At 35.3% G+C, this 15,630-nt stretch overlaps 1 protein-coding gene across 4 annotated transcripts; it reads left to right on the forward strand.

The window, feature by feature from the left end:
- The first annotated feature begins 600 nt into the window (after positions 1-600).
- LOC129729914 (uncharacterized) lies at positions 601-13,960 on the forward strand. 4 transcript variants are annotated; one of them, XM_055688825.1, is made up of 14 exons: positions 601-837; positions 915-1,062; positions 1,125-2,165; positions 2,224-2,358; positions 3,060-3,557; positions 3,611-3,722; positions 3,779-4,044; positions 4,101-4,304; positions 4,475-4,516; positions 5,057-5,252; positions 6,038-6,393; positions 12,102-12,519; positions 12,587-12,762; positions 12,885-13,960. In XM_055688825.1, exons 2-14 carry the CDS (start codon positions 972-974, stop codon positions 13,439-13,441), a joined length of 4,092 nt encoding a protein of 1,363 aa, XP_055544800.1. In that variant the 5' UTR covers positions 601-837; positions 915-971; the 3' UTR covers positions 13,442-13,960. The 4 variants fall into 4 exon arrangements, with proteins under 4 accessions (XP_055544800.1, XP_055544798.1, XP_055544799.1 ...); XM_055688823.1 differs by having other exon boundaries at positions 618-859; XM_055688824.1 differs by having other exon boundaries at positions 618-855.
- Positions 13,961-15,630: the final 1,670 nt, after the last annotated feature.

Consider the following 15,630-nt stretch of genomic DNA (forward strand, 5'->3'; position numbering starts at 1 on the left):
TTTTTCATCCGTGATCAGAAATCGGAAGAAGCTGCTGAACATAATCGACGAAAAATAGTAAAAAATGATAAAAGTTGAAGAAACGGGATGCGATGATTTACAGTTTGGAGGAAACAAAAGCAACTATAGACCTATTTACGTACGAATGTGTTAGTGCCACTCATTGAGGAAAATATCTACAAATCGCTGTTTTGTTTGCAATGCTATGTTTTTAGCAGCTGGACAAATAATTAGTTGAACACTTATTATAAGTTCTAAACTCGTTTCTGAATGAATTTTTCATTCGTGATCATGATTCGGAAGAAGCTGCTAAACATGACCGACTAAAAATTATAAAAAGTGATAGAAAGTCGAAGCAACGAGATGCGATGATTTACAGTTTGGAGGAAACAAAAGCAACTCTACACGGGTTTACACGTTCAATAGTGTGCGTAGGTGAAAAGTCACTTATCTCTATACACGGGTCTACACGTTTAGTGTGCGTAGGTGAAAAGTCACTTATCTCTATAGTAAGTGCTTGACAATAAATAAATCAGCAATCATTTCTTCGGGAATGAAAAATATTATTTTTCTGTGTGTAAATTTAACCTGTCATTATTTAGTACAAATATGACGATGATTATCTTTGTTTGGTTCGCTGAAGTTGTTTTCTAGATTTTCACGTCTAAGTGCAAATTGTTTTCAATTTTTTGGAGTATTGTAACCCTGTTCATTGAAAAATGAGGGTCTATCATATGGCGAAACCAGTTTGTTTAACGGTGGTATAGAATAAATGCAACTAGAGGAATTCTAAATTCAAGGATAGCTTATTATGTTGATTCTTCCAAGACGTCGAAAGTAAACAAATAATCAGCAGTTGGTAACATATTTGTGAATTCTAATTCTGTATGAAAAATCATGTACTTTGTAAACAGATATCGTTGCAAATGAGTGATTGAGAAAGAATTTACGAATAACTTTTCGAGGTCACAATGGATCCCAAACAAATAACTGCGCTAGCCAAGCTGTTGAAGGACAGTGGTGATAAAGTTCTCAATTACGAGTATAAGTTAACTCTATCAGGTAGCTCTGCGTTATAGGGAGTATTTTTTTTTGAATTGAAATTGAAATATTTCACATTTCAGGGTCACTGTTGCGAGCCCTTAATGACTCATTTAGCTTAATCGTAGATAAAAATGAAGTGTTACCTCCAAGAAGCTTCCAAGTTGTAAAACCGAACAATGCTAAATCGGATGTATTTCGTGATCTGCAGTTTATTTATGATTTTGTACAAAGAACTATAGTTCTAAGTTTGAATCAATTTATTAACGATGAATTGTACGAGTTTGCAGTTGACATAAGTCAATTTAGGAATCTTCGTAAGCTGGAAATTCAAAAGATCCCGATAAGTCAAATTATTGGCATTCAGCAAATAAGATCACAATTAACGGAAATTATTTGTATTCGAAGCATGTCACACATAAAGGAGATCATTACATCTTGTGGAGGTGATAATAGTAATGGATTCACATGGAATGAACTGCGAACGGCAAATTTTTCGTACAACATGTTGGACCACATTGATAGCTCTTTGGAATTTACGCCTTGGTTAGAGCATCTAAATTTGAGCCATAATCAAATTTTAACTGTATCTGCTATAAAGTGGTTGCCTAATTTACGTGTACTGAATCTGGGTTATAATCGTTTAACGCATATTCCTTCGCTTCACGTCGATTCGGCGAGAAAACTTCAAGTTTTACACATTTCGAACAATTTTATCGAAGACCTCACGGGAATATCCCGTTTGCTGGCTTTGAATGAATTGGACATTTCTGGAAATTGCATTATAGATCACGCAGCTCTTCTTCCTATCAGTACTCTATCTTCACTCTGTTACTTGAACGTCAAAGATAACCCGCTCGCTTGTCATCCGAAGCATCGGCAAGCAACAGCTCGATATCTCAATAAAAACACTTCTCGACTGAAGTTCGTACTTGATGATGAACCTTTAACTAAATATGAAAAAACGCTCACTGGTAACTATGATAGTTATCACGCAATCCTCGTTCCAAGAAGCCCAGGAAGTAGTTGCTCTAGCAACATCAACACCCCCACTAGAAAAAGTTTGAGCAACACACCCACAGGCAGCGTTACATCTAGAAGTAGTGTGAATGTTGAGTCCAGAGGTATCTTCGAACTATATTGTAACATTGACATTCTTATACATGTTGACATCGTTTGCAGATGAAATGAGCTCCTCGGCAAATTACCAAAAAAGAATTAAAGTACGACGTGCGATAATTTCGGAATGTGATTCAAACGAAAACACCATAATGACAAACTCTTTTTTACAATCGGATGTGTGTACAAAAAATTTAGGTGAGCAGAAATTTATGTAGTTTTTTATCATCCTTAAATAGTTGGACTCGATTACCCACGCAATTGTGCGGAGGTTCGATTATCCGTGGAAAATGATTCGATCATCCGTAGTCTTTGTTTTTCCTTCAATATGAGATTTTGTTTAAATATTTATTTTGTCTATAAATACCATCTCTAATACAGTAAGATTTTCAAACGAATGTTTCCTCCAAGTGTAAATATCATGACATATGGAACTTGGGATGTGTAGAGAACATTTTGAAATTCATTCCATGCTATCGTGGTTGAAAAATGTTCATTACAATTAGTGTTGTGTCGTTTTTAGATCACTTTTTGTACTTTATGCCATCAAAAGGGCCTTATTCAAAAATGTACCGATTTTGAAATTTTGACCAGAAATGCATTATGACCTGATAAATCGAATGGTGTACTCAGATCTTTTATTACTTTTTTTTTTATAATAACGGTCTGTAGGAGCACCGTGTAGTATTATTCCCGAGCTTCAGAAAACTGTAGGCAATAATGCTAGAAATGTGGGTTTATTACACATCAAACAACTCAAAGATTATTTAAGCTGTTATATCTCAAAGTCTAACATTTTTGGATTTGTTAGGCTCATAGTGTACATTCAAAGACCATGTTATAATTGCCATGGAAATTTATGGTTTGAAAAAAAAAAAATCAACCTATTTCAATTTCAGAATCTAGCAATGATCACCTGGAGACAAAAAAGCAAATTGAAAAACTTCGCAAACAATTTGGTAGTGAATGGTTGCAGAGTCAGGCCGGTGATATGGTAAAAAACGTCATCGGCTTTGATCCAGACAGTGGGAGAGAGTTCGAAAGTGTAGCGCATTACGAAAACATCACTTCGGATACCAATTTGTTGGATACCACCTCAACTACGAAGTCACTCGCAATTTTAACCAGCTCAGTAAAAGATTGCAATCACGTCACAGATGAAAGCAACATGATGACATCGACTCCAGTGAATCAAGACAGGTCAACGCTATTGGAGACGTTCGAATCTCCGATCAAGGGCAAGTCAGATACATGTTCGAATGTATCTGGCTTCAAGAGTGTGTTCGATGAGAATGAATCGAATTATACCTCGGTTGCTGAAACTACTGCCAACCAGTCTACGAGGGAGTCGTTAGATTTAACAAACATATATGGAAAAGTAGCAGATGCGGAAATAGGTATATTTTTTACACTTAGTTAACGTACCTGAAGTACTAATTATTAATTTCAGAATCCGATATAGAAGAAAATGAGAGATGTTATGTAGTGAATGTGAAGGGAAGTGCTACTGAAATTTGTCTGATAATTTCCGACACAAGCATTCGTGAAAAAGACGGTGGAAAGTAAGTATCAAGTTTTTGTTAGTTTGTTAAGCACTCATGTTGAATTTGAAATTTAGAACAAAAACCCGCTGGGGAATAAAAACATTGCAAGCGTGTGAGCGCTCAACATCAACTAGCATTACTCTACTCTTCGATACAGTCAAGAAAGATAAGAAAACCCGAACATACGAAATTGACGATCACACCTGTCAAGATCTAGAAAGTTTTTTGCGTGATATTCTTTCCAAAAGGCCGTTATCGGAAATGAATCAAAAGTTGTTCAAATGCGTCGTATGTAATGCCAAGTTTTCTAGGGAAATCAACACGAAAAAAGCTTACGATGGTATGCAGGTATTATTTATTTTGAATAATTGGAGCCATAAATATTAAATTTTGCAGATTTACAATGTCCTGAATGTCATGGAGGCTATTGTATTGAGATACGAGAATCACCGATTAAGAAATTTTCGGACGATATTGACAAAACGGCGGGCACTGAAGGTGATACCAATGCATCTGACGTCGATGATTTCGCTCACCCTGTAGCAGGATCTTCGGGTCTTTGTACTACTTTGAAGAACAGTGGCTCGAAAAACAGCATTGGTATGCGAATTTGTACTATGTAAAAAGCTTGAATTTATATCGGGTGGTTTGAATATAATTCTAACAATTTGTATTACACACTCATTTTTGCGTCACTAACGTTTTATTTGTCTATTTTAAAATTTTCCTTCATTTTGTTTGACATTGCACTGAATGTAATATTTCATTAGAACCACCGGAAGTATGGAAGTCACCGGTCAAATACAAACCGAGTAAGCCGATTTTATTCTCGTAAATGTGTAAACGTGAGTTGTATCAGTGTTAGTTCAGCTAGGCGTGTAACGTGAGGTGAATGTGACTAATTTTCGTTTCAGTTTCAAGCCGAATGTTTGAAAGATTGAATGTAAATTTGGTATTACATTCCGCTTGTCGAGTGAAAAGCGAATGAGAGAATAGTATAATTTGCAGATTCCTCGAAGCTTTTATTGCAAAATATGCTACAATAGTAATAGATAAATTAGTAATAGATAAATTAGTAATAGATAAATTAGTAATAGATAAATTAGTAATAGTAAAGTAATCAAGATACTTGTTACTTAAGTAAAGCATATAATGCGAAACACACATAAACTTTGGCCGGAATATATCTAAATGGTTTGATCGTAAATAGTACAAAAATAAGTTATTGGAAATATCATAAATTGTTGAACTGTTTGATGGGCAGCACACTATTCTAGTTTAACATCATACCTAACCTTATGTGTTAAAAGACTAATGGAGAAGAACATTATTAAAATACTATATTGTTACAGGATCCGCTGGCTCATTGAATGATTCATCTTCTTGCTCTCGGATATCGCAACCAAGTAGCTCCTGTGATTCAAATCGAAGTGTAGCAGGAAGCACTAATTCTGAGCGGGACCGAGATGCTGATTTACTTGGTAACGAAAGTGATATTGAAGTTCTGAGCAACCCTAGTCAAAGCAGCATTGAGGTGCTAGACAGCGGGTAAGTATCCGAAGTGTATATACCATTTTATGGGACGTTTCAGAACAGCTGATCGCGTTTAACGAATAATATTTGGTCGGCGTGCAGCTAAACTAAACCAAGCGCCAAAAACATTATTTCAAGTAATCGACGTTCAATGTTTAATCACTCCGGAAGTTCGCTGCAAGCTGCTCCTGTAGCAGTGGCACTTCTGCCCAATGTCCTTCAGGCATACAAAAAAAGCTGCTCCAGAGAATTTTTGTTGTAATATCATTATGAACTGTTCAAATGATTTCGTTCTATCATGAAAAATGGGTTAATAATTTTCACATCCACTGGTATTCAATGGTGCTTGGTTCGGTAGGTAATTGACAACATAAGGCACGAGGAAGCGACTTCAATATAAGCAAGTATATTGGGTCGTATAAATGAAATACTTACTATATCTTTTTTGGTGAAAATCTTACTTAATACTTAATACTTAATCTATCTTAATACTGGATATACCATTAATTTATTTGTCAAATATTTTAAAAGTTAGAGCTCGTTAAGCATGCCACGGCCTTGCCGTGGTTAATCGTACAGCTCCACCTGGGGCTGTACTTTAATCTACGGCATGGCGAATCGTTTTGCAATGCTTTATACCACTTGTACTTATGAGTATCAATTTCTTTGTTTTCTAATCGATCGACGAACACAAAAGCAACTAAAAAATAAGAGTAATGAATTTTAAATATTTATGAAAACCCTAAAATTAACTGCAGCAAAACTGTAATGTGTAATATTTTATTTTATTCTTTTACAAGATTTAATCCAAGCAGAAAACACTCCGAAGATCGGAAGACGCTTGCTGTCCCAGGATTGGATTCAATTATCGACCAAAGCTTCAACTTATCAGTTACGCTCATCAATCAGGAGACATCAACGAATGACCTTAACACAGCAACTGGAGAGGATTTCGACAAAAAAATGCAATTAGAAAATGTTCTCATCACTAGTCCACCACAAGAAGAAAGTGAAGAAAATTCAGCAGTAAAGCCCAATCTTCATCAGCAAATTCTGCAACATAAAAAAAGTTTCCTCGCTGCTGCAAATCTAACCGAAAGTAGTTCTTCTGGATCCGTTACCGATAGCGTATGCACTGCCTACGAATCAAATCAAGGTAAACGAGAAAATGCAAAGAAAAGGCATAAGGGGCCATCCACATACCACGTGGACAGATTTTTAACGATTTTGACCCCCCCTCCTCCTCCGTGGACAAGTGCCCATATGAATTCTAAAAATTTTGCATGGACCGTGGACATTCAACGTACCCTCCCCCCCCCCCCCAAAGCTGTGTATGTGGATGGCCCCTAATATATGAGCAACTCTCGTTGAAACTAAACCATTAGGTGCACAAGGTCTTTCAAATTTGATATAAATGCACATAGTTAGGTAATCTCCCAGATGGTCTCGAGGTACGATGCTGGCCTAACAAGCCAGTCGTCGTAGGTCAGTCAGTAGGATCGTAGCGCCTAGCCCCGCAATTGTCCTAAATAGTCGGCTGCGAAGTCTGTGTATAAATAAACAGAAGGTCAAGTTCCGAATCGGAATGTAGCACCAAGGCTTTGCTTTGGCTTTGCTTTTTTGCATATAGTTATTAGTAATAGAGAAAAAATTATAATGTCATTTTTGTTTGATTGAATTTGTTGACCCCTTGATCACCAAGGGGTGAAACAAAAGTTCAGAAAAGTTGAAATTTTAGCAATTCTTGATGTAATATTTAAGCTATATCTCCAAAATATGTTATGTAACCTGCTACAAGTAGCACTTTTCTGTAAAAAGGAATGATAGGGCTTTCATTTGATGTGATCAGAATTGAGGCCGCCATCTTGAATTTGGCCGCCATCTTGGATTATATCAAGAAAATGCAATTTTGACCGTGTTCGCCGATTTGAGATCTGAGACCAGCATCGGAAAGCTGAGAAAAAATGCTATAAGATGCAAGGAAAAATTTGGTGAGCATTGGTGTTAACCCATCAATTGATCCTATTTCCAAGCTGAGTTTCAAAATATACAACGTACACCGCGCAATCAATGTCTACTGAGACCAAGTGTATGCATATGTTATAACCCTACTAGCTCCATATATCATAATCTATTGATGCTACAACTAGTACTCCACTACTGTTTTTTGAGTTTAGTGAGAATAATGAATACAACAACAGCTTGTTTGATACTAACAGAGCGATAGGTTTTTTATTACTGAGCGATAACAAAAAATGTCACAGTTTTAAAATTTTATTTAAATTGCCTTTTTTATTTGGCTGAAACTTTGCATAGACGTTTCTATAAGCAAAAGATGCTATTTTGTGCTATTGGTTTATTTTTCTGGGGCATGCACTTAATTTTTTGTCCGGGAACTGGGACATTTTTTGTTGAACTGCTCAGTAATAAAAAAAACCTATTAGTATCAAACATACTAATCTGTTAGTATCAAACATACTAGTGTTGTATTCATTATTCTCACTAAACTCAAAAAAACAGTAGTGGCGAACTAGCATCAATCGATTATGATATATGGAGCTAGTAGAGTTATAACAAGTGCATCCACTTGGTCTCAGTAGACGTTGATAGCGCGGTGTACGTTGAATATTTTGAAACTCAGCTTGGAAAATAGGTTCAATTGATGAGTTAACACTGATGCTCACCTAGATTTTTTCTTGCATCTTATAGCAAGCAAGCTTTTCTCAGCTTTCAAATGCTGGTCTCAGATTGAAAATCGGTAGTTGCGGACACGGTCAATATTGCATTTTTCTGATAAAATTCAAAATGGCGGCCCAAATTTTGATAGAAGCCCTATCACTCCTCTTTACAGAAAAGAGCTACTTGTAGTATTTGCCCCCAACCAGGTAATTTTGATGAAACGAAAGGCAAATGCCAAAATTTTTCAAACTGGAATACACCAGGAAAATTACTTAGTACATTTTGATCGTACCAGAGTACATAATTTAAAATGTTTAGAAAAAGCACGTGTTTTATTCAACGTGCGAATAAAGTGGGAAAATTTCAAAAGACATGGAGGAATCCATAATTTTACGCAATGTCGGAATTGTCAAGCCTATGGTCATGGAACTCGAAACTGCCATATGGCTGCAAAATGTATGATTTGTGGTGACACTAGTCACACGAAAGATATCTGCCCCGTGAAAGAGATCACTAATAGTTTCAAATGTGTAAATTGTGGGGGAAATCACAAATCTAATTTCTTTAATTGCCCTGTAAGGTCAAAAACTATTGCTTCTAGACAACGTAGGAATTCTGAACAGCCTATTGTCGGTGTGGGTAATCAAAAGACTTTCAGTACTGTTCAGGCATCACCAGCACTTTCATTAGCAGGTGTGTCTGTAGGTAATAACTTAAATTCAGATAACAAATTTCAGAAAAATAATCCTGTTCAGGCAACACAAGGCTGTTCATATGCCAGTGTCCTTCCAGGTAATATTTCAAATTCAAACAGTAACAAACCATTCGTGTTTGGTGCTGAAAAATCAGCCAGTATTGATTTAGGTAATCCAACTCCCGAAAAGATTGAATACCTGCAACAATCCATGCTGCAGCTAATGTCCGTTTTGTTGAACTGTAACTCGATGTACGAGGCTGTTCAAGAAGGTATAAAATTTACAACTAATATTGTTATGAAATTGAAATTCAGCAATGATTTTAAATAATGCTGTAAATTTTCTAAATTGGAATGCTCGCTCTTTAAAAGCGAAAGAAGATGAATTTTTCAATTTTTTAACAGTCCACGATGTGCATATTGCAGTTGTGACTGAAACGCTTTTAAAGCCAAATATTAAACTAAAAAAGAACCCAAATTTTATAGTTCATAGGTTTGAGAGAATTGATGTTGCCGGTGGTGGAGTTGCAATAGTTATCCACCGTTGAATAAAACATCGTGTTTTACTCCATCTTGAAACCAAAGTTATCGAGAGTTTGGGAATTGAAATTGAAACAAGTATTGGCATTTTATTTATAGCCGCAGTCTATTTGCCTTTTCAATGCACTGGTGAGCGAAAAAATTATTTCAAGGGAGATTTGCAAAAACTCACAAGAAATAAATCTAAATTTTTAATTATCGGTGATTTTATTGCGAAACATCGATCTTGGAATAATGCTCAAAGCAATTCCAATGGAAAAATATTATTTTATGATTGCTCGGCTGGATTTTATTCAGTTTTATTTCCAAATGGTCCTACATGTTATTCTTCTATTAGGAATCCATCTACAATTGATTTGGTACTAACAAATCAAAGCCATTCATGCAGTGATTTATTAACTCATGCTGACTTTGATTCTGATCATCTTCCCATAACATTTTCTATTTCCCATGGAACTATTTTAAATCCCACTAGCTCTGTGTTAAATGTTCTATGTGTGTTAAATCGTTCTACGATCGAGGAAAATTTGAATGATAATATTATTTTACAAAATAGTGCTGACATTGACAGAGCATTAGAAAATTTTAGCAGCTTAATACTCAATGCCCGGAATTTATCATATCCTAAGGCAAGAGTGAAATTTAATGCACTAATTATTGACAGTGAACTTCAACTTCTTATACGTTTGAAGAACATACGGAGACGTCAATACCAAAGATCTCGTGATCCTGCTTTGAAAATTATTTTTCAAGAGTTACAAAAGGAAATTAAACATAGATTCACTCTCTTGCGAAATGAGAATTTCATGAGAGAAGTTGAACAACTAAAACCTTATTCAAAACCTTTCTGGAAGCTTTCGAAGGTTCTTAAGAAACCCTCGAAGCCCATTTCAGTCCTTGAAGATGGTGATTGCATTTTTCTAACGAATGAACAAAAATCTCAAAAACTTGCTCAGCAGTTTGAGAGCGTTCATAACTTCAATTTGAACGTAGTAAGTCCTATTGAAAAGGAAGTAAACCAAAAGTATGTTCAGATCACCACCCAAGAATTTCTTTCCGAAGAGGTATTGGAGACAAACTTTAATGAGGTGCGAACTATTCTCAAAAAATTCAAAAACATGAAAGCACCAGGAGATAATGGGATTTTCTATATCCTCTTCAAAAGACTTCCCGAAAACTCTTTAAATTTCTTGGTAAAATTTTTTAACAGATGCTTTGCACTAGCACATTTTCTTACGAAATGGAAAAATGCCAAAGTCACTCCAATTTTAAAACCCGAGAAGAATCCAGCTTAGGCATCAAGTTATCGACCAATTAGTTTACTTTCCTCTATTAGCAAACTTTTTGAAAGAATAATACTCAATAGAATGATAACACATATTAATGAGAACTCAATTTTTGCAAATGAGCAGTTTGGTTTTCGCCATGGGCATTCCACTACTCATCAGTTACTTAGAGTAACAAATATGATTCGAACTAATAAATCTGAAGGCTATTCGACTGGAGCTGCGCTTCTAGATATAGAAAAAGCATTCGACAGTGTTTGGCATAAAGGTTTAATAGCTAAAATGTCAAATTTCAGTTTTCCGCTTTACCTCACAAAAATGATGCAAAGTTATTTAACTGACCGCACTCTCCAGGTTAACTATCTAAATGGTAAATCTAATAGATTGCCTGTTAGAGCTGGTGTGCCTCAGGGGAGTATCTTGGGCCCAATCTTATATAACATTTTTACTTCTGATCTTCCTGATTTACCACCAGGTTGTGAGAAATCTCTGTTTTGTGACGATACAAGCATTTCCGCAAAAGGAAAAAGCCTTCGTGTTATATGCAGTCGGCTACAAAAAAGTTTAGATATATTTTCTTCATACTTGCAGAAATGGAAGATTTCCCCCAATGCTTCTAAAACACAGTTAATTATTTTTCCTAATAAGCCAAGAGTTTCATTTCTCAAACCCACCCATAACCACGTTATTAAGATGAACGGTGTGGTCTTAAATTGGTCTGATCAAGTTAAATACTTAGGGCTAATTGAGGATAAGAATTTTACTTTCAAGGAGCACATTGAAAATATCCAGTCAAAGTGCAATAAGTACATCAGATGTTTATATCCTCTTATCAACAGGAATTTTAGACTTTGTCTCAAGAATAAACTGTTAATTTACAAACAAATTTTTAGGCCAGCAATGTTATATGCAGTTCCCATCTGGACAAGTTGTTGTGCAACCAGGAAGAAGACACTGCAAAGGATTCAGAATAAACTTTTGAAAATGATTTTGAAGCGTCCTCCCTGGTTTAGCACGAACGAGCTACATAGGCTCACTAATGTAGAAACATTAGAAAATATGTCGAGCCAAATTATCAACAAATTCCGACAAAAATCGTTGCAATCCTCAATTGCAACGATTAGCTCACTTTATAGTCAGTAAGATAGTTTTAAGTTTTGTTTTATTCCTTTTTTTTCTCCTTGACAAGTAGGTTTAATAATTTTCCTACAATTACATTATCTTAACTGCAAAAGCTAATAACATTCAATAATACTAAAAAGCGTACAAATATATATAATAGTGTTGAAATGTCACCATTTGTGGCAGAACACACAATACTAATTCTAAATAGATATTTTAGTACATAAATAAATCATTACAAACTCCCCCCCCCCCCCCCCCCCCCCCCCTATAAAAAAAGCTACTTGTAGGTTACATAACGAATTTCAGAGACATAGCTCAAATAATACAACAAGAATTGCTATAGTTCCAACTTTTTTGAGAAAAGTTTCACCCCTTCGCGACCAACGGGTCAACAAATTCGATCATACAAAAATGGCATTATAATTTTTTCTCTATTTCTAATAACTCTGTGCTTTTATATCAAATTTAAAAGACCTTGTGCACCCAGTGGCCTAGTTTCAGCGAGAATTGCTCTTATTTAATATTCCATTTTATTTTCAGAGCAAAAACAACAGACATCTGTTTCTGAAGAAGCATCAGGAAATGAGGAGGTACACACTGTAATGTCTCCTTCATCCAAAGGAGATAATTCGGTTATAAGCACGATGCTTGGAGGCCTGTTCCAATCTACCAACATGTTAATGTCAAAGACTCCGAAGCAGAGCAAATTGGATAATGCATCAAAATTGATATTTGAACCAATGCGATATTCGTATACCGACTATGCAAACGTTGATCATAGGTTGAAACTGTATCTTTACCAACATTTGTTTGAAGATTCAAATGAAGGGTTAAAATGGCTGGTATCGTGCGTTATTTTTGATGAAAACCGACTGGATGAGTATCCCGCTGGTTTCGACGGGTTATTCATTATGTCTACAACAAAGTTTTACATTATGAAAAATGTTGCTGCCGAGAAGTATGTTCTCTGTCAGGAGAAACCAAATAGATTGATTTAATTTTGCACCTCCTTTAAAACATTTCAGTGATGATCCGTCAACTTGGTTGAAAAAATATCTTTCGGGAACAATAGATCGTGTGGGGATTGCTCAGGTGCTGCCTTGGAAGATTGGAGTTAAATTTGTGATAAGTGCCATTGGTGGTATCCACATAATTTTGCAAGATATTTTGCGAACGGATTGTCTCATGTTGTTCTTTGCAGGTAAGTTAAGAAGAACTTCTAACATGTAGATCTGATTAAAGTTTGTAGGTATCAACTGAACGTCGCTTGTCCTAATCAACATCCATTGATTAATAAACGATGCTGCTTTTTTCTCTTGGTAGAAAATCCTCTTCCGGAGTATTGCACACTTGACTGTCAGCCATCAGAATTGCTCAACGGCAAACTAAGCAAAGCCACCAACGAGGATATGGTTAAAATTTTGATGATAATAAATTTTTGTGATGTTCTATCCAACGATGAGCTGCAGAGTATCCAGTTATGCACCTTACTACTGACAGACACTAATTTCTATGTGGCAGCGGACATCAAATGGCTGAACGAAAATCGCAAGTATCCAATTGAGCCGAAATTTTCGCAGCTGATGACAAATCTTGTGGAGCTAGAAGACATCAACAGCCTATCTTGCCGGTTGCACTTCATGGATGAACAAGAGGACAAGTACGAAACATGGCGGATAGACTTTGCTACTGAAACCGCCAAAGAGAGCACTGTAACTACTGTTTGTAACTCATGGGAGAAAATTTTCGGAGTGCCTTTAATTAGTAAAAACACTACCAGCAATAATTTTAACAATAAAGATAGAGCGATATGTGAAAGTAACACTATTAATGATAATGTAAATAATTCAAATAATAGTACGAACAATCAAAAAAATTGATGTGTATATAGACTCATTACATGATTTAGTTGGTATGTGTCGTTTCCGTTATATAAGTTACGGTGTAACATATTCGTGTTCACAGAGTTTCGTGCATTGTTTATCAGGGGATATTAGGTCTTGTTTATACAAAAACAGTTTTACCACCCGTTTGTGTGTTTTTAATTGTGAAATATGTAATATATTTATATCAGTTTTGGCTGTATTTAATCATGCGTTAGATAACTATAATCAGATATTAAAGCTAAGTACAGTATATCACCCTTAGTTTTTTTCATAGTTGTGATTAAAACTTATTGATTTTCGAGTGCAAAAAAAAAACACAATATTTCTGAGAAAAATTTAGAGAATTAGGCATTATAGTTAGGTGCTGTATGCTATCCTCACCTATATTTTAATCAAAAATCGTGATAAAAAATATTGACTGGTTAAAAAAAAAATAAAATGATTACGAGGAAAAATTCTTTTGACGGTCCCAAAACTTTTATTCGTGGAAATAATAAAGGTTTAAAACTAAAATAAATAGTATTTTCTATCAGTTTCGTCACATCACTATCAAGACCCGATCGAAATACTCTGTATGACTGTAAAATAAGAATCTTGAACACTAGAATGATCTCAAACAACAGGCAACTATTGTTGTTTAAATATTTTGTAGACTTTAGCAGAAAATAGTTTCTTTGTAATATGCAATTGGATCTGCTTTCGTGATTGGGCAATAACTTGTATGAAAAATATAAATTGACCTTCAAATTTCGCTTAGAATTAGTGCTCAAAAGTTTCGTCATCTCGAAAAAAACTTTTGGGAACACGTGCCTCAAAACTGTGAAAGTTTCACTTGAAATTATCAATATTAAATTTTTTTTTATGCTGAATGTCCTAGAAATGCATGATGTGTCGAGATCTGATATTATCTAAAAAACAATTTCTGGGACTTCGAAATTTTTTCCTTATCCCGAAAATTTCCAAGTCTCAGAAAGTTTTTTCACGCGCTACGCATCCCCGGCGTAAAAAGAGATTCCAGTGTATATGCTACAAGCATTTAATTTATACTTAAGTCTTGTTAAGAATTGTCTAACTGGACTAGGAATACAACATTTTGTCTATTTAAAAATTTTCTATGCAAGCAGTAATTTTATATTTAGACATTATTAATTCAAACATTTTGGGTTCAATGCCATCTGGACTAATTCAATCACATCCGGACATGCTCCTGACATGTCGGAGTTGATTGCCAGCTTTTGCGTATCATCCCTACCAGAAAATACCCGCTTCGGGTGTTATTTGACCATTTTAGATTGTTTGTCAGAAACCAGAATTCGCCATTCTGGATTTCAAAATGGCGTCTGAGGTCGATTCCAGACCTGGAGGTGTCGGAAATATCCATAATTAGTGGTATTTGGCTATTCTGATGTTATTCAAAAATCGGAAGAATTTCTTGAATTTCAAAAAGATATCGTAAATCAATTTCCGGACTATTGACATTATACCTGTTCCGCAAATTTCCATAATGGACGGTAGCACGAGAATTTTTCAAAATTTATTTTAATTTTCAGAACTGAATGGAACTTTGTTGGTATGTAGGCTTTACTAAAACCACAGACAGACGTTTAAGTAAGAACAATGATGATCAAAAAACTTAGCAACCCTACAAATATTTTTTTGAAAATTCATCTAGACTAACGAGGTTCAAAGTTTTTGAACCTATTTTTTGTAAATCGATATTTTTAACATTGCCAAGAGCTAGAAACAAGTTGTTAAAGAATAGCTTTCAGGAAGTTGGATGAATTTAAATCAAAAGTATTGCGAAAACTCACTTCTGAATGTATTTAATGCAGAAGTATTGCAAAATCTTAAACTGAAGATAAAGAGCTTGAGCTTGAGAGGTTGAATGACCGCACATTTCGTAGTTGTTCCTCCGTGATGGAGCTGAGCTAGTGAAGTTGCACAAAGATCTATCATCATCGTTTAATGAAGGGTAACGGGGGTATTTTGGCCAGCTTCAGAAGTGATTACACAAATTTATTGAAAACACACGATTTATCAACATAAATACCTGCTCAATCATACCATTGTTAAGAGCTAAGTGTCTATTTTGACACACATCGTCCAATAATGCAACTTATTTGAAAAATAATCTAGAAATACAAAATTTCTACGAAGTACCAAAAACATATTTTGGAAACATC

This window comes from Wyeomyia smithii, chromosome 3 (assembly GCF_029784165.1).
Source record: "Wyeomyia smithii strain HCP4-BCI-WySm-NY-G18 chromosome 3, ASM2978416v1, whole genome shotgun sequence".
NCBI lineage: Eukaryota > Metazoa > Arthropoda > Insecta > Diptera > Culicidae > Wyeomyia > Wyeomyia smithii.

Excerpts from the sequence above, each read along its gene's own strand:
- LOC129729914 (XM_055688825.1), top strand. The coding sequence starts at position 972 with ATGGATCCCAAACAAATAACTGCGCTAGCCAAGCTGTTGAAGGACAGT. Across the intron at positions 1,063-1,124 it reads GTATAAGTTAACTCTATCAG|GGTCACTGTTGCGAGCCCTT; the intron begins GTAGCTCTGCGT and ends TTCACATTTCAG. Across the intron at positions 2,166-2,223 it reads TGTGAATGTTGAGTCCAGAG|ATGAAATGAGCTCCTCGGCA; the intron begins GTATCTTCGAAC and ends CATCGTTTGCAG.